The 20,120-nt window shown below is 33.0% G+C and overlaps 1 protein-coding gene across 4 annotated transcripts in view; it reads right to left on the reverse strand.

Moving 5' to 3' along the window:
- Positions 1-263: 263 nt before the first annotated feature.
- The window catches only part of LOC150109843 (ribitol-5-phosphate xylosyltransferase 1-like), a 114,348-nt gene continuing 94,491 nt past the window's right edge, over positions 264-20,120 (reverse strand). For 2 of the 4 annotated variants that reach the window (XM_090396912.1, XM_090396905.1), the window contains exon 6: positions 13,441-16,887. In XM_090396912.1, the coding sequence (XP_090253038.1) occupies positions 16,467-16,887 (421 nt within the window). In that variant the 3' untranslated portion in view covers positions 13,441-16,466. Of the gene's footprint in view, positions 729-13,440; positions 16,888-20,120 lie in introns of those variants that run through there. The other 2 variants (XM_090396927.1, XM_090396920.1) reach the window with 2 other exon arrangements.

Here is a 20,120-nt window from a genome sequence, read left to right on the forward strand (position 1 = left end):
AAATGAAGATCGTTTTCTCTTCTTTCTTTGGAAATCCTAAACAGATTATTCAGTTTCATCAGAAAATAGCCATACTGAGATTGTTATTTATGAATTTTCAAGCAGCAGACATTAATGTGATTTATTTTTAGATTTTACATGGTTGTAATCCATTGTTTGTTTGTTTGTTTTTTTTTCATGTTCTTGAGCAACCCAATTTTACTGAGTTCATTTTGAAAAGAAATTAATTTACACTGTGTGAATAATTAAATAAGAAGCAAGACTAAAATTATTCTTTTTATTCAAAAAAATGCATTTAACATTTACAACATTCAACTTTCAAAATTTTTAAAACTTGGTTTGGCAGTGGATATTAAAAAAAACTGAACATACTCAGTAAAGATGGACTTGAACAGCAATTCTTTTAAATCTTACAACCTAAAAGTTTGCTTACATACTATCTGCAATTAAAAATGAAGCATATTATATCATAATACTAACACTAAGGCAAACATTTTTTCAAAAAAATATGTCTTTATTTACTGAATTAAAATTAAAGCCAAATTAATATTATTAATTTGGTGTTAAATTGATAATTACCAGAGTTTATCACTAGACAGTACTATACTCATATCCTAGAATTTTTGATAAGGTTATTTCAAACTGATATCCCAGATATTTGGAAATGGATGATCCTTGCCGCTGTACTCATGAAATTTAAATCTGTCTGATCATTTCACATGGGGGATCTGTTAGGGACAATGTGTATAGGAATAATCAGCATATATTTAAATCTGGAAATCACTTTTCAGGTGAACTGTGTTATTTAAATAAATAAATAAATAAAGTTATAAAATTTTCAGTAGACATCTGCAAACAGTACTGGATGCACAAGGAAATGCTGAAAATATTCATACATAAAAAAAAAAATATATATAAAAAAATCTGCAATGCGATATTAGCACAATATATGTGAAATATCTCAATAAATATAGGCAATACAATTTTTTTCATTACCCTGTAAATAACCATACATTGGCTGAATAATGTACACTGTAATAATTCCAGAATTATACAGGACAGCTGCAAATGGGTACTTATATTACTGAACAAATTATATAGTATATATTTATTTCTTTATATATGTGTATGTATGTATGTATGTACAGGAACTTACAAAAGAAGCAGAATAAATATTATAAAAAGCTGAAAGCAAAGAGTCAATCAAGGACTTAGTGGAAGGTTTCTGTAAGAAACATTTTCTAATATTTATTCTATGGTCCTTTGTGGACTATTGGGATAATGATGATCTCTATATATACATAGATATATGTAAATATATACCAAACAAAATAGAAAATTAGCAATGTGCAATTTTACAATCTTAAAAGGTTTATCTCCTGTACACAGACCAGATTGGGATATAAAAACAGGCATCTCCTTACTCATAACATGCAGAAATTTCAAAATGCAATATGAAAACTTCATAATAGTGCCCAAGTAGTAAGAAAATGCAAGAGCTGAAACTTTTGTCTCAAAAGTGCAAATTTTTGTTTGAGGGACAAAGGAGTCTCAATCAGCCTTTAATCATAATCAGATTCTCAATAACACACACACACACACACATATATATATATATTACACTGAAAGGAAATATAATTCATTTATGTAAAAGGAAGAATAATTATCATAAAGATGATAATAGTTTATAGAGAATAATAAAGAACAATAGTTTTAGCAAATGCAGATGCTCAGAAAGTGATAGAAGCAAAAGAACTTGCTGCATGCTCTCTAATTCCATGATCGCATTCAAGTTGAAAAATAATACTGTGAGAATAAAGGTACATGAACAGGAGGTGGTCAGTAGTACATTAAAAATTCTTAATGGAATATCAGCATATATATTATTCTCAGCAGTCTGTCTAATTTAGGTTTTTTTTTTTTTTATTTGTACATAGCTCCTACCCATGAAAGGTTTTTATGTAAACTTACAATACACTTTTACTGCAGTTGGGATGAGAATTTTTTTTTCTATTTTTTATTACTCTTTATTTATTTTATTATTATGTTTTTGTCTCTGCACTGGCAGGATACCAAAGGAATAGTAAAGGAAATATAGTTCTTTTATATAATGGAAGTTTTCAGATAGAGGTAGCAAATTAGAAACCAGCCAATATCTCAGTAATGGTGATGCTAATGTATTGGAAATGTAGTTTAAGGCCAGAATTTAGACAATTTTTATTTATTTTAAAGAACAAGATTTCAAATAAAATGTTCTCTCTCTCTACTATCTCACTGTGTAAACTCTGGCTATTTTGAATTTGAAGGTAAACTATATACACAGGTGAAAGGATTAGCTATGGGAAGCCCCCCCTCTCTCCTATATTAGCCAACATTTTTTTCGAGGATTTTGAACAAAAGGCAATCTCCTCTTTTAGTTTAAAACCAAGAATTTGGCTTAGATATGTGGACGATATATTCCTCATATGGTAGCATAGCATTGAGAATCTTCACAGGTTTCTCAACCATTTAAACAACCTCCATCAGGATATAAAATTGACCATGGAGATTGAAGAAAATAGTTCCCTCTGTTTCCTTGATGTTAAACTCACCAAGACACCTGAATCAATAAAAGTCTCTATATTTAGAAAGCCAACACATGTGGACAGACATTTGCATGCGTCCTCACATCACCATTCAGCGCAAAAGTTGGGTATTATATCAACTCTTGCGAATCGTGCAAGATCTGTGCTGTCAGATGAAGAAGAACTAAAAAAAGAACTAACATCTTAAATGGACCTTTAAAAGCAATGGCTACTCTTTACAAAGTATCAACAAACAGTTATCCCACCCTCAACGTAGAGACACAGAATGACTCCAAAGGTTATATCTCCTTGCCATATATCAGCACACTATCCAAAAAACTGAGTAGAATCTTAAAGAAATTCAACATACAAATGTGCTTCTCGACTCTTCCAAAAATAAGATCAAGTTTCAGCAACTATAAACAATCTCACAACCTTCTACAATTTCCAGGTGTATACAAAGTCACGTGAGTGCGGAAAACCTTACTAAGGCCAAACGGAGAAATCTATTCTCCTACGTCTTGAGGAGCACCAGAGAGACATTGCTTATAAGAGAACCAGAGCAACTGCCCTGTCAGGCCATGTACTGTTTTCAATAAACACGAACAACAAAAGCCTCCAACATGAAGTAAATTGGACAACAACTTCAAACCTACACATTTGCCACGATGAGGTAAAACACCGCATTGCAGAGTCAAAAGAAATCACCTTGGACCCTCTTCATATGAACAATAATCTCAGCTATAATTTGCCTGACTCTTTCAGCTCTACTATCAGATACTGGAGATTGCATGGTTCCACACACGCACAAGTGTACAACAATAGAACTTTAACACGGACTATAGCTCAAGTTCATAATAACTGTAATTACAGTCGAATATCATAACTTTATAATTGTATAGCTTTAGAGTGTCTCAATGTTTATTTCAGTGTCTTTTAATATCTTTCTATGTTCTTAACGCCTGATGAAGTCAATCTTGACAAAACATGTTGCGTTTTCAAATAAATCTCAATTTATTATAATTCTCGGGTTTATAGTCAGTTTATATTAAAAATGAATATATATATATATATATATATATTCTAAAAGAATAAAGTGAAACAGAATAAGAGAAATTAGCCAAATTACACTAACAATATACAAGTCAGTATTCAAGGCAATTTTAATTAACAGACCTGAAAGTTGGTTGGAAATAAAACAGCTTATCAAAACTTCTGAGGAAAATTAAAATGTTTTTTTAAAACACCCTTATGATAAAACTAAGATATAAGACACTGGATGCACCTCCATAGCGCAATTAGAAGAATGATGGTACATTGCGCCCTTCAATTGGAAAAGGCCTAAGTTCGAGTCTCGTCATGACAGAAGGAATTCTTTATATGGACTTTTTCAATCGAAGGTGAGTTAGCCGATCTCATACGGAGTAGCAGGGTTTTTTCTCCTGGAAACTCGGGTTTTTCATCCCACATACAGACAAATCGTCCCTTCAGAACACATGCAAGTTACAGACAAAAAATACTAGCTGTGGTGGTGGTGGGCAGTAGATGGCGCTGATGTAGATGATTGGTGGTCGGTAGAGACGGAGAGTTGTACCATAGGTGTCCTCCCGCGATGAGTCTTCAGGCTCCTGGGAGGTGTCATGAATAATAATAATACCATTATTATTATTATAGAATATTAGCCAAACTAATGTAAAGTGGTAGTATAGTCACTCAAAAACAAATTTCAAAATAGGACAAGGTAAAGATTAGCAAACAGGTGTTAATGCCACGATGACAGAAAATGACTCAGAGGAGAAGAAAGATTAGGTGGACTAATGCAATTAGTAATTTAATGGACTAAAATATAAGATCTGACAATACTAAAGAAATCACAAATACCAAATGATGTGCATGTCAAAATGTCATGGAGCTATGGCATCCCCTTGGTTAAACAAGGCATCTACTATTTCCATCAAGGAACCAAGATGAATGGTGAAAAGTAAGCTATTGGAATAAACTAAATCTTGACAGAACTGAAGATAGGCACCTTCAATGTGAGAAATATCAACAGAAAAGAAGTGGAACTGGCAGAGAAATTAGATAAATACCAAAACAGATGGTGCTAAATAATGTTGCTTAAGGAAGTTGTTACTTCATTAATAGCATGTAGCAGAAGGAACAAAAGGTAAAGAATATTAGACCTGATTATAGTCTTGGAAGGGGTTTCAATAAAAGATGTGACTGTTCTGCTTTACGTTGGTGGCAGTGATTATGCTGTACTGACCTGGGAAGTGGCTAAGTGTATTGGTTTTTCATTTAGAAAAGATTACATGAAGAACTTCAAAGCAGGAAATTAGAACCAACTGAGGAGAATATTAGGTTTGATCCTATGACTAGATAGGTAGGATATCAGCAGAGCATGGGAAGCATTTAAAAAATACATTACTGATGCAACATTAGGATGTGTCTGATATTGCACATAGAGAATAAACAGGGTGGGAGTGAAATGGGTGTGTGCAATCATATTAAGCAAGTCCAAAAGTGTATGTATGTGTGTGTGTGTGTGTATATATATATATATATATATATATATAATTAATTTTGCTGAGAAATTACAAAGGAATTCTCAGCAAAAGCAGTAACAATGATGAACAACAAGATGACTGAAACCGGGAATATTGAATATATAAGAAAAATCTGGTCAAACCATTTTAAGACTATCTTCCACCAAGGAAACAAAACTACAATGCCAACAATAGAAGAAAATAATGATCACCCAAAAATTTTACAAGAAGAAGTTAGATGTGCAATAAAACAGATGAAAAACAATAAAGCACCAGGCATTGATACTATCCCTACTGAACTGTGGTCATATGGAGGCAGCATATCAATAGAATATTTAACAACCCTATTCAATAAAATACTACAAACAGGAGAGATCCCAGATGACTGGAGAACTGGAAAGATCATCCCAATATACAAGAAAGGAGACAAAAGAGACTGCAGAAATTACAGACCAATCAATTTACTTCCTCACACCTATAAAATATTCATGAGAATTATACAAAATAGATTAAAAAACACCTACGAAGAAATGATAGGCATAGAACAAGCTGGTTTCCGAGGAAACTATTCAACAATAGACCAAATTTTCACATTGCACCAACTAGCAGAACTCAGCTGGGAAGACCATAAAGAACTATATTGTTGTTTTGTGGACTTTAAACAAGCTTTTGATAACATCAACAGAGAAATCCTTCTCAAAATTCTACTAGAAAAAGCAATAGACAAATATATAATACAGTTTCTGATAAAATATTACTCTAAGACAAATGCACTAATTAAAAAGGACACACTCACAACAGAACCCATAGAGATCTAAAAAGGAGTAATGCAAGGATGCCCATTATCCCCATGCCTATTCAACATATATCTAGAAGTTGTAAAGAAAGATAGACAATGAGCCTGGAATCAATGTCAACGGTTTAAACATAAATAATATCAAATATGCAGATGATCTCATCCTTCTTGCAAGAACCCCAAATGAAATATAAAAGTTGATCAACAAGCTAAATGAAACCTGTAAAACATATGACATGACAATAATTATACAAAAGACAAAAGTGATGAAAATAGGGAGGAACAGAACTACCATCTCAGCCACCCTAAGCGGAGAACAATTAGAACAAGTAGACAACTTCATATACCTTGGATCAAAACTAACAGAAACAATACATGAACTCAAAACAATCAAACACAGAATAGCGATAGGATGGACCACCATGGGAAAATTACAGAAAATCTGGAAAACAAACAAGATATCTAAACAAGCCAAAATCAAACTATATGAAGCAATAATTATACCAACAGTCATCTATGGAGCAGAAGCGTGGACAGTTAAAAAAAGAGAGGAGAAAAAACTGCTAGCATTTGAAATGAAATGCTTAAGAAAAATAAATAGAACAAGTTGGATAGAAAAGAAAACATACATCACAGTCAGACAAGAACTATTGTATAAAAAGACAATAGAAAAAATTAGAAAACAACAACTGAGATGGTTTGGACACACTGTATGTATGGATGCAGACAGACTTCCTAACGTCCTAATCAATACTTTTCCAACTGAAAAAAGAAGACCTGGAAGACCAAGAATTACCTGGCTGAAAAAGAACATCTCGGGATGCAGAACACATAAGGAACTTTTTCAAACAGCAAGGAATAGAGAAGACTGGAAGATCCTGCTCAAGAGAAGACTCAACCCATCTTAGACGGAAGAGAAGAAGAAGAAGATATATATAATTCCATGGCAAACACTGGTGCTAAGATTGGCATGCTTAACTACTGACCTATTGGCATCTGGAATAGTGGTGAAGATTATGAAAAAATTGGTAAGAGATTGCATACAAAAAATGGGTTGATTGACAGAGAATCAATCCCTTGCAATGAACAGCATAGGTTTACTAAGGGAAAGTCATGTCTGAGTAACTTGCTCACATTTTATAATAATATTACTGCTGAGTTATACAAAGTGGGGGGGGGGGGGGCATGGATACACCATGATACTTTTGGACTTTGCTAAAGCTTTTGACAGTATTCAGCATGGAAGGCTGTTGCATAAGTTTGAAGATATGGAATTGAATTATAAACTATTATTTTAGATAAGAGGATGGATAACTGACAGATATCAAGTTGTGTATGGAGAATGAGTCTTCAAGATTTATGGTACAAGTGGTGTACCTTAGGGATCAGTCCTTGGTATATTATTATTCAGTCTTCACATTAATGACATTGGTGAGGATTTGGCAGCAGACATGTAGCAATTTGCTGATGATGCAAAGATAGGCATCATCATGTAATCAAGAATGCAACTGATATGAAGTCCTTGAAGAATGATTTGAATAAGATGGAACTGTAGGCATATGAAAATGGCTATCAGTTCAATGTTTATAAAGTTATGTATTGATGTAATGAGATATCAAAAGGCATATTATATTGGTATAATTTTGCTAAATGAAACTGACCAGGCTAAGGACCTTGGAGTTCAGGGACCATATAGCAAAGACCGCTACAACTCAGAGAATGATTGCAATGTTGAAACAAACACTGACATGTAATAATGAGGAAGCCATTTTGCCTTATTACAAAGCTTTGATACAACCTCATCTGGATTATTGTGTGCAAATTGGGTCTCCTGTTGCTAAGGTGGTGCAGATACAGTGAATAAGTGCAAAAGAAAGTACTAAAGATGATATCAGGACTGTGGAATACAGATTATGATGAGGGATTGAGAATTTGTGGACTACAGACACTAGCAGACAGGAAAAGGAGGGATAATGATAGCGATCTACAAATTCCTGAAAGGATCATACAGGATACCAACAGATGGAATTTTTCATTTGTGGAGAGGATGAGAGCATACATGGAAGTTGAGCATACATGGAAGAAAGGAGCAAGAACTAGTTTTTATCTCATAAAGTGGTGGATGACAAGAATGGCTTGCTTTTGGTAGCTGTGAGCACAGATAGTGTAAGTGAATTCAAGAAAAAGTTAGACATGATGTGAATGATATGCAGCCTCTCTCAATGCATCTCTGAAGATCTCTTATAATAATAACACTAATCACAAGATATTATATTCAGGAGACAGTGATCAGAGAAAGGAAGCAGTAGCTATAGTGGTCAACACTAAACAGGATGATACACTTCCTGAATGGTAGGCAGTTTCAAGAAAAGCAATATAAACAAATTTTAAAAATGGCAAATTGAACAATGAAACTTATTTGTATCCATGATGGAGAGGGATCTACTAAAGAAGAGCTAGAAGAAGTTTTATGAGTTATTACCAGAGAGGGAACCTGACAAAGAAAATGGAAAACCTGGTTCCTGTTAGAGATCTAAATGGGAAATGACTACAAAACATACAGAAATATTAGTGAAAAATTTGGAGAAAAGATCAAAGCTAATAATAATGGTAAGTACCTGTTAGAATTCGGTTCGTAGTCATTACTATGTGGATCTTCACACTGGTTCAAGGAGATTTGAAATAAGTAGTGATAATCAATTAGTTTAGGGGAGAAAAAAAATCAGCTAATGCCTTTTATTTCCTCTTTAGGAAGTAGGCAAGGAAATTTAGTGCTATCTAATTTTGGAGACTGAGGAGGCAGTTCAATCTCCACCAGCAACCAATCAGAGATACTGGCCCAAGACTATCACTAATTATACATGGCCTCTGGTGAAGAGAGGTGGCTGAGAAGTGCCGCCATTTCATGGTCCTTAATCCTAACATTATGTATGTTTACTGTCTGAAAATAGTGTGGACTCTACAGTCAATTTTCTTGAGTTTACAGGATGAAAAATCTGAGTTTCCTGGAGGAAAAAAAACCACCTGCCTGTGCCAGAGATCAACTAACCTGGGAACCAGTCGAAAAAAGGCTTAATAAAAATTCCACTAGTTGGTGACTAGAATATAATGCTCTTTCTTTGGGCAGTCTAGTGCCATGAACAACACATGCTACTTCCACTGAGCTACATAGGTGCTCCAAAATTTAGTTTCGAGTAAAATGAAAATGAAATCATGCTTAAAACAAAATGTACAAAGGCTTTTCCAAGACTCCCTCCCCGAACCCCCAATACATGGGGGTGGAGTCATGGAAAAGAAAAAATGTCAGAAACTCCTATAAAGTAAGTCACTAAGTGTCCCTCTGAGAACAACTAAAAAAGATATAAGAAACTAAGTTATATGTAAAAGCAGGTAAATAAGATTCATTGGAAGATTCCGGAAAGAATGTAGAAATAAGTATTGTGAAGGTGGTACAGTATCTTAGAGAAGCTACTGAAAAAAGCTTAGGAGTGGAAGAAAGGTTACTAAAAGGAACTTGGGATAAAAGGTGATAAAAGAACTGAATATAAAGATATTCTGATATCTTCAAATCATTCTCAATGTTATTGAGAATGATTTGAAGTGGAATATCTGGTTATTTACCAATGATGCTAAATGGGAGGAGAGTAATAGTTAATAAAGGTGATGTAGAGAACCTACAGATGATTTAATGAGATTGGTTACTTGAGCAAAGGATAATGGCTGCTAATCTAGTGTGTAAAGTTATGCATTTCAGAATGAAAGAACTACAGGCCGGTAATGCACAGATGCAAATGAACTGCAACAAACTGTTGAGGCGAAAGATTTAGGGATAATGGTGGACAGAAAGTTGAAGTTCAGAGGAGAAACTGCAAAGGTGGAAAAAATGTCTCAAAGAATTTCTTGAATGTGTATAAATACAGTGAAAAGCAGGGATAAGGAAGTTAGTATCACCTTTCATAAGGCTTTGATATGACTGACTGCACCTCAAATATAGCACAGAGATTTCGTTGCCTAGATATGACAGAATCACATAATCTACTAAACAGATTTTATACACCAGATGTTAAAGAAATTTTCCAATACATGACTAGATTGGAGAGAATCAGAATTCACACCTGAAAGTTGTATAAGAGTGGGTTAGAAAAGCAGTAAGGAATAGATTTTTTTTGCTCTGTGGAAAATGATTGAAACAAAGGGGTAATGAGTACTCTGTCATGAACAACTTTAAGGAAAGATATGTAATAGTCATTATGTCAATAATGCTTAGACTAGACCATACATGAATGTCTGGACTTGTAAAGATGCTTGTATAATAATAACATTAATATTAAACCAGAATTGAAAGGAATTTTTACAGCTGCTACACTACATAATTCAGAAAGCCTAGAAAGGTTTGTGGCAGCAAAGCATTTTGTTAAGAACTAATATCTGGATGAACATAGCATGGTACCTGATGCTGTGATGAAAATAGGAAAGCAGAGCTAGATAATTAGCTGTACTAGAGATGGTGCAACATCTTCATGCAAACATGACTATTGGGATGTATGTGATTTTAGCATATGTTTTAAGAGAACATACAAGCAAAATTGCAATGGTTTTCTGTTTAATCTAATCACAATCTGAACCCAGACGATATGGAAATAGGACACAGTGTAATCCCACTCTGGAGTGGCAGTTAAATCTTAGTAAAGCTGGATAGGATCCAAAATCAGAGAGAGAGAGATAGCTTCAACTCTGCATAAAACTCCAAGGCTCTGTGTTTTGTCACAAATTTATTAGATTTTGCCAAGGAATAAAACAGAACACAATGTGGAAGGTTATTGTATAAACTGGTGCATTTGGGATGTAAAACTAATAACATGAGTATGGACAAGAGGTTGGTTAAATGGCAGTTATCAGAAACCAGTGTATGTTTTCTGATAGCTTTTAAAACAAACTGTCAAACATTAAGGGATTGGGATATCAGCAAGGTACCACAAAGTTCTATCCTTGGGCTGCTACTTTTTTTTTATTTGTATTACATTAAGAAAGGCTTTAAGGGAGATATCACTGTTTGCTGATGATTTCAAGTTGGATATGTGATAAAGAATGACTAATAAGTAGCTCCTGCAAAATGATCTGAACAGGCTAGTGCTACAGGCAAATGATGATAGATGCCAGCTGAGCATTTCCAAATGCACTGTTCTGAAGCTATAAATTTTGCATGAAAAGATGGCAGAAAGTGATGAGCAAGAAAACTAATGCTTGGGGTGATCATAACTCTTCCACTGCCATGCTAACTATCTGGTGGGGGTGAGTGAAAACACTGCGACTTGTGGGCAATTTTGTCCTTGTGTTGGCAGATGTGCCACTTATCACAACACTCCGGGGGAACGAATGCGTTTTTTTAGGATATTCATCCACCCATCTACTCATTGAACAACATCAGATGTCATATGGTCACTCCTTTCCTTGGTGATGTACCACAGTCCTTACAAGATGGTTCTGTGGTATGTTTTTCTGGAGGCTTCAACTCTCTGAAGGTCAAGCACTCCAGATATACAATTCACCCATCTCATTAAAGGTCTACCCATTTCCCTTTTTACAGGAACTTTACCTTCTGTTACTGTTTTGAGAAGTTTTCCTTCCATCATTTCAATATGTCCAAAGTATTTCAGCTTTCTTCTTACATCTTTAGAAAACAATAATTAAGGTGAATGCCATAATTGATTGATATATTTGAATGTGGGGTTTCCATAATTAAATATTCACACGTGCCGCACTAAAAAATAATATTTATTTTACAAATATTTTGTCATAATTAATGAATCATTTCAGTCATATAATTTTATCTTAACAAACATGCAACTACTTGTACAGGGGGATTCAAATTTGGCATATGTACTGTACTGTTTTATTGTTCAAATTCCTTACCATTGTTTCTTCACTCTCACTACGATATGTAAGACGACATATTTGTAAAATAAATATTATTTTTTAGTGTGTCACACATGTGAATGTTTAATTATGATGTAAATATGTGACCCCTCAATGAGCCATGTGAGAATGGAAAATATAAGAGAGAGAGAAAGAATAGGTGTGAAAGTCCTTGACTCATGCAGTTAATTTGTTCTGAATATTTCTGGGTAAGTTGAATTGTGCCTATATGCAAATGCATTTTTGACATATATATTCGATTCAAAGGATAATTAAAGCTACAAAAGGCTGCATTTATGAAAAGAAAACGTTGAGAAAATAAAAGTTTGTTCAGTATCCTATCGAGTAAATAAATATAAAAATATACGTAAACTGTAAGATATTAATACAAACAGTATTGCATATTCATTATGAATATATAACACTCTATATATTACACAGTCTGTACTAGTGCATATTTACCACTGAAGCATTTTCTTCTGTTTACAGCATGCAATAGAATCTTAGTTTTTCTCTTGTATAAGCATAAGACTTATCTCCTTTATTGTTGTATGTTTTCAATCCAAATCAGCAATAAATTTTTCCATTTCTTCTATTAATAATCCTTTTTTCTTAGAAGTGGTTGTGTACTGCATTGGCTGAACTATTCATGTGCAGCATAATGCAAACTTTATTTTTTATAATAGCTCTAAGAGTCAATTCATTCATTCAGTAAACTCCTGCAGTTTCTTCTGCATATGACATAAAGTCTTTGAACTTTGTGTCATTTAATAATTTCTACTTTAGTCTCCATAGTTATAATGTGCATCTTCTTACCTCATGTATTTATTCTAATCATTTACATTACTCAGACATTTTAGGGTATATATTTTGTTTACAATAAGTACTATGAAGGTTCACTAGCAAGACTTGTGTTCAGGTTAAAAACAAAATGGTGATAACATTGTGCATTAGTTTATTAGGAGAGTCATCAGTTATGTTCAAAGTGGCATTTCATAGAGGACACTACTGGTCTAAGTACAGCAACCACTTATGTACAAATCAGTTTAATTTGAATCTGTGTAAATCAGGGCCTTAATATACTTCCATTATTGGAAACAAATTATTAATCATTAACATTTGTGATGTTGTATATGTGATGTTGGAAATGTGACATTTGTGATGTTGGAAACAAATTATTAATCATTAACATTTGTGATGTTGTATATGTGTCCTGTAAGTTGTGAGTGGAGTGAATAGCATGATACTATAAATTCTAGACATAATGATTGCATAATTAATAAAAAAAAAACTATAAGAAAAGCAAAAGAGATTTGTTTGCAAAATATAAATAACTAATCAATAACAAACAAACAGGGCTATATACATTTGGTAGCTCAGTAAATAATGACAGGAAGGGACTAATCCAGTGATAAGGTGATTCATCTAGGCATGGCAGGAATATGTGTGGGTTAATGGAAAAGCAAATCATCTTGTAAAATTTATTGTGCTTGTTACAAGTACCTTATTTTAGTTTTATTTATATCTTGCTTGGTTTTCTAAGAATTTTCTTTTATTCACTGATGATCAGTATACACTTTTTGCATAGTAATGCATATATAAATAATTTCCAATCATCATCATCATCAGAAAGATTCTGCATCAGAACCTTTTTGCAAATCTTACATTCATCTACATTTTTTTTTTTCCCCATTTTGTCAGTGGCTCAATATTTAGCAACAATTTGTGTAGAGACAATTGGAAGGATCCATCATAATGAAAAACATGTCCCCTCCCACAAACGGTATGCTACATGCACACCAGAAACAGTTTTACTGTAGTGCCAAACACAGTATCTAACTAAATACATTTGTCCTAACATCCTTTTTCAAATTTTCACTTGCAGAAAATATCTGTAACAGCTATTTATAATGCAATCTCCAGGAACAGAAAGTAAACTATTTATGTAAAGCAAATTTTCTAAAGCAATTAAAGATGCATATATGTTTATTATGTATACATATATAAAACTGAACTCGGTTTGAATTGCATTTGAGATACTGATTTTACAAATAAAATTATACCAAAATGTTGCAACCCAACATGCTATAAGCTTTGTGAAAATGTGACCACCAGATGAGGAAGAGGCATATATATATATATATATATATATACACTAAAATTGGTTTCTGGCACTGGTTTATGCACATGCAGACAGTGCCCATACAAATTACCACATCATTCTGGCTTTCATATATTTACCATATTTAGAATAACATATAACAAAAAGATAAGAGATGGCAGAAAATCATCATAAATTACCTTCAATATTTATTCAAGATACTTCAAAATTTGCTTCATTACAGCAAAATATTGCAAAATGAGAAAAACTACTCCAATTTTAGAGGGACTTTCTTTAATCAGGATAAGAGAACTCCAAAACAGTGATAAAAGACACAAGGAAGAAAACAAAATATTAACAAAAGTTTTTTTTATTTTTAACATTAACCTGCTTCATACTTCAATTTTTTAACATAATTATTTTGATTGTAGAGTTTCTAAATTCAAGGGCTGTGAAAGAATAACAGTACTTTTATCCTAAACTTCTTAGTTTAAGATAATAGAAAACTTGATTCTCACTATAGCAAACACTGATAATAAGTGAATTTATTATGACAAATTCACTTATCAACAGAAATTACTGAAAAGTTGCAATCCAAACCACATAGGTATAATGGTATGCTAAAAAGAAAGCAAATTATTCATTATAACAAACCATTCCTGTGATACAGTTTATTATAGTGAGAACCACTTTATTTAGATATATAATAGTAGGTGCATGTCACATATAATTATGCAAAAATCCAATGCACTTTAAAATACATATGTTACAGCATACTAAATTTCCAGAGCATCAACTTTTCATTATAAACCATATTTTAATATAAAATATCTAGAACTTAAAGTGCTTGTAAGAAAAGTGTTTGTATTGGTTATGGCATCGCATTTGCTTTTGATTGAGTGTTCCCCCTCAAAATTTCAAGATACACTACCTTAATAAAACAAGATTTCTCCTTTAAAGATATTTCTTTAAAACTTATTTCATCAGGAGTAGTCAAAAATGCTAATTGTAAGAGATGTACTGAGTAGCAACAATAATAGCTTTGTCATGTAAATACTTTTAGATAGCAAGGCTTATATATAATACACATACATATATATTATATTAATTTACATTTTTTATTAATTCATACATTTTGTAACTGACTTTCTTGCTGCTGTCTTGTTAATGCTGGCTAATGTGGCATCTTTTCAACATTCCTCATTATTATGATAACATTATAATCTATGAAGGTCAACTGCACTTCCAGTATATTTTTTTTTTAAATTTAAACATATGTATACAGTCAGTCAACTCTGACTATAATGAACTGGGAGGGAAGAATATTTTGTGACCATGAATTTCTTTTAGAATGGTACTGATGCAGCTCTCTGGCTGGTAACTTTATGTTAGTGCGGATTTACTATAATAGTGTTTACTATATTCAGAGAGTGGAACACAGTTAAGAATGCTACAAAAATTAATATATCACTGCTTATAATCAAAGAAATCTTATTATAAAATGCATAGCACAAAGTAAAATAAAAGAAACTTATCTAACTGTATTATATAGCTTTTCTATTTATGCTGTTTATATGGTGCTATGTATTTATTGTTCCTGAAATCAATCTGTAATTTCTGACATAACATACTAATACAAAAGGTTCACAGACAATTACATCCATCCATCTTCACTCTAGTATGGCATTCATATATCTATCTGATATGATTAGACAAGTTATTTAATAAATATAAACTTTACTCATAAAAAATATGTAAACACTTTAGATCATTAAGATTATAGGATAAAAATAACAACCTATAATTTATTTTATCATTACATGAATCCATTGATATGAGGATCTTATTTTGGTATGGAAATTTACTTCACTATTGCATATAAACTGAGTATATCTAACTTAAGAAAAGAGTAGGGTTATTATATCCTAGTAACAATTTGAGTGCAAACCCATTTTTTATATAAGCTATGCCCAGAAAAACTGGTATATTAACATGTTTTATTCCATTTAATAAATTAATCATTATTTAGAGGAAGGGAGGAAAGGAAGAAAAAATATAGTATAGTATAGAAAATGCATTGAAATTTTTATTTATATATTTTTCACATAGTCAAGGATGGATTGATGTAAAATGATATGGTTCAAAAAAGAGTGGAAGTTACTCTTGAGAGGCACACAACATAAATGATGATTGATACAGACTTTTAAATTCTGATAAATAATTATAAAAAGTTTTTTAGCTCTTTGCTACCTACATACGACTAAAAATCTATACATATTTGTTCCTATATTCCTAAAATAAATTACTTTTCTTGTACAACAAATTTTTAAAAAATCATGAGTCTCTAAACACATGATTAATTATATAATCTATTTTAATACATGATAAAAAAATACATCTTCATCACATTCTCACATAAATTACATACTAATCTAGTATACCAATGGTAAATCAATTACCTCAAATGCTGTTTGATTCCGAGTAATATCAATTAATTTCCAATAACGGTTTCCTTCAAATTAGATATTCACTAAAACTATAAGTCACCTTTTAATCTTGAAAAATTTTTCCTTCAAAATATGTATCAAATGGTCTCTTATATGTACCTTGAAATTTTCGTACCATTGTATGACCTTAATCCGCCTAGCTATTTTTTCTTCTTGGGAAAGTAGTTTCTCTTGTTGAATTAATTTAGGAAGCTCTGACCAATTTTTGATATAGATAATGGGTGCATTCAATAATTTTAGTAAACGCAATGGAGCAGCAACTGCGAAATTTTTGTCACTATTAGCACAGTTACCTGGAGTTATCCTATTTTCTACCACTGGCACAGAACCAAAAGCCATTGCTTCATAGATACGATAGCATTCTGTGTTCATGCCCACGGGACTTAGTGTGAGATCACTAAGTCGAAGACTTTGGACGTAAGTGTCTAATGTATCCTTTGTTTCTTGGGGATGCCATCTAAAAAATAAATAACAAATGAGCAAAGTGTAAGCTAGGAACAGAAGTGACCTGCTTTATTAAGTTACTTAATTATTCTTGTAATTTAATGGAAGATTTTTAGTTCTTGAATTAGTATGTTATTGTTTTGAGTTAAAAATTCTATTTTTCTTTCAATTTGTTTTTGATGTCCACCAGTTGCATTTCTACTAGTAATTATGAGTTGTTATTATGTTGCATTTTTACCAATGCACTTCTATTTGTGCATTTCATTGATAAACAAGCATAACTTTATGGAAGCTGTTAAGAATTTAGTTCATGAAAAACCTGGAAGAAATTAATACTCAGAATGATATTCATATGATGATCTGCAAAAGTTGAAAATTACTGTTTTACTTCCCCACCTTAAAAAAAAAAACTGTTATCTTATACTGCCAGCCTCATTTATAGAACAAGCATAATTTTATAGCATTACTTCATTCCATGTGTGGTGCATGCTATAATATAATTTGTAAATGTCTTATTTCAGGCAAATCCAAAAAAAAACATCATTCATAGTTCTGTTATAAAGGCAGGATGTGATTTCTTTGGCAATTAAGCTGCCTACCTTCATTGATAATAAGATAATCAATTCTATAACTAAATGTCACTGCTGATAAAATTTAAGCCCTGTTAAAGTTAAGGATTTTTTTTTTTTTTTGACTTCTGATCAGAAGTAGCATTGTGTGAATGTGTGTCAAGATCTTTGTCAAAAGGCCATTTATGACACAAACTCCATCTCAAGAATCATTCACAAATGATGAAACTTGGGTTTACAGCTATGATCTGTGTGGGGGGAGGGGGAGGGGGAGCTTATGGTAAACTGAACATGTGAGGGGGGGGGCCCATCTGCTTACATTGTAACTAAAGTATCTAAGAAGGCAATAGATCCTTCTTTTTCTTCTTCCACAGTGAAACTAATTAGAGGATATATATTACTGAAGAAATATACAAAGTTAGAACCTGCAGGTCCTGCAGCCAAATGATAAAGACATCATCTATTACCTCAACCATGCTTTGGACTTGAGAGAGGGGGGGGGGTCAGAATTAAGTGCCAGAGATTCAAATTATTCATCTATAATGGGGATGAAAGTGAGAGGGAGTCCATTGCTACACCTTCAATTTGTTTAAGGAGCTGGCTATTCAAGGCAGTGCTTAAAGAGTTTGCAAATGTCAGGGGAGATAAATTTTGGACAGGAGAACTAGTGTATCATTTACTGGAACATTTTCAAAAAAGGGATGTCATATCAAAGCTTACTAACGATCATTCTCCCCTAACTGAAGGTTTTATATAATGGTTTCAAAGTGTGTGTGTGTGTGTGTGTGTGGAGTTTTTCTATTATGTAAGACAATGTTGTGCTGATGTTTTTTTTTATTTTAATGTTGAGCCCATACATGAGAGGTTGGTAGATTAACCTAAGAACATTAGTATAGTGTATGGGTTCGGAAAGAAGGTACTTGTTCACAACAGATTTGAATGACTGTATATTGTATTCCTTAGGGAACACATCAAGGGAAAGACTGTTCCATAGACTAGCAGTTGCAGGGATGAAGGAGGAGGAAAAGAAACTTGTTCTGTGGGTTTCAAGGTGCACTGTGTAAGAATGTTGAGCAGCAGCTGCACATGTTCCAACAATCTTAGTACTAAGATTGTTGGAACATGTGCAATTATTATTGGGGAATTATTGATGCTATTTCAGATGAACATTTTCCATGGAAATATTTATAGAAAACACATAGTGCAGAGACCGATCAACTGTGCAAATGTGTGTGTGTTTGTTGAGTTCAGATGCCAAGTGTTTTGCTAGTTTATAGGATGGGACAATTCATGGCATCCATGATGGGGCACAACATGGCTCCAGGTATATGGACCTTAGGCAGCCTGTATAGTCTTGGTGTATGTGGATAAAAAATTTAGAATTTGTGATATGTGCATCATATAAGTTGCTGAGTAGAGCAAATAGCATGTCATCCTATATAGTCTAGACATGAAGAAGTGAATTTATAATGGCATCATTTAAAAAAATCCTTACAAGTAGAGGGAAAGAGATCTGTTTGCAAAGAATAAATTTTGTAGTTCAGTTAAAAACTATGGGGAGAGGCTAATCCAATGAACTATTGATGAAGTTATTCATTTAGACATGGCAGGAATACATGTGGTTTGATGGAACAGCAAATGTTCTCTTAAAATATGTTGTATATGTTATGTGTATTTCTCTGGTTTATGTATATTTCACTTTTTTTTCTAAGAATTTTCTTTTGTTTACTGAGACTCAGTATATATTTTACACAGGATACATAATATTATTAAATCTTGAATGAAAGCATTACTTAAATTAAGAGGATATTAAATCCCACATAGTTTTAAAACCGAATAAGAAACTCAAAGATCGGAATCAGAGAGTTTCTTGCCGAATATAGTAAACTATAAAGTATCGGCGACACTAGCATTAGCCAATGCAAGTGATCCTAGTACGTAGTACAGTACCGGGCAACTCGTTGCAAAGGTGGGGGAAGTTCAGATCGCTATTCTTAGGTATTTTCCATAATGTAAAAACACATTTCCTAGCAAATGTATGCTGTTATTACATTATGGAGGGAGGTCACTACCCAGACCGGTTTCAGCCTTTTTTGAGGCTTCATCAGTGAGTAGCTAGACCTAATACCAAAGTGTATAGCGAAAAGAACTTATGTACTCTGCGAACGAGTTTTCCAAACAGGTGCAACCATTAAGTTACTTAAGTATAAAGAGCTAATAAGCTTCATTTCGGCAATGAAAGCATTACTTAAATTAAGGGGATATTAAATCCCACATAGTTTTAAAACCGAATAAGAAACTCAAAGATCGGAATCAGAGAGTTTCTTGCCGAATATAGTAAACTATAAAGTATCGGCGACACTAGCGTTAGCCAATGCAAGTGATCCTAGTACGTAGTACAATACCGGGCAACTCGTTGCAAAGGTGGGGGAAGTTCAGATCGCTATTCTTAGGTATTTTCCATAATGTAAAAACACATTTCCTAGGAAATGTATGCTGTTATTACATTATGGAGGGAGGTCACTACCCAGACCGGTTTCAGCCTTTTTTGAGGCTTCATCAGTGAGTAGCTAGACCTAATACCAAAGTGTATAGCGAAAAGAACTTATGTACTCTGCGAACGAGTTTTCCAAACAGGTGCAACCATTAAGTTACTTAAGTATAAAGAGCTAATAAG

Source organism: Typopeltis vanoorti, chromosome 1 (genome assembly GCF_054136105.1).
Source record: "Typopeltis vanoorti isolate ZY-2024b chromosome 1, IOZ_Tvanoo_1.0, whole genome shotgun sequence".
Lineage (NCBI taxonomy): Eukaryota > Metazoa > Arthropoda > Arachnida > Uropygi > Thelyphonidae > Typopeltis > Typopeltis vanoorti.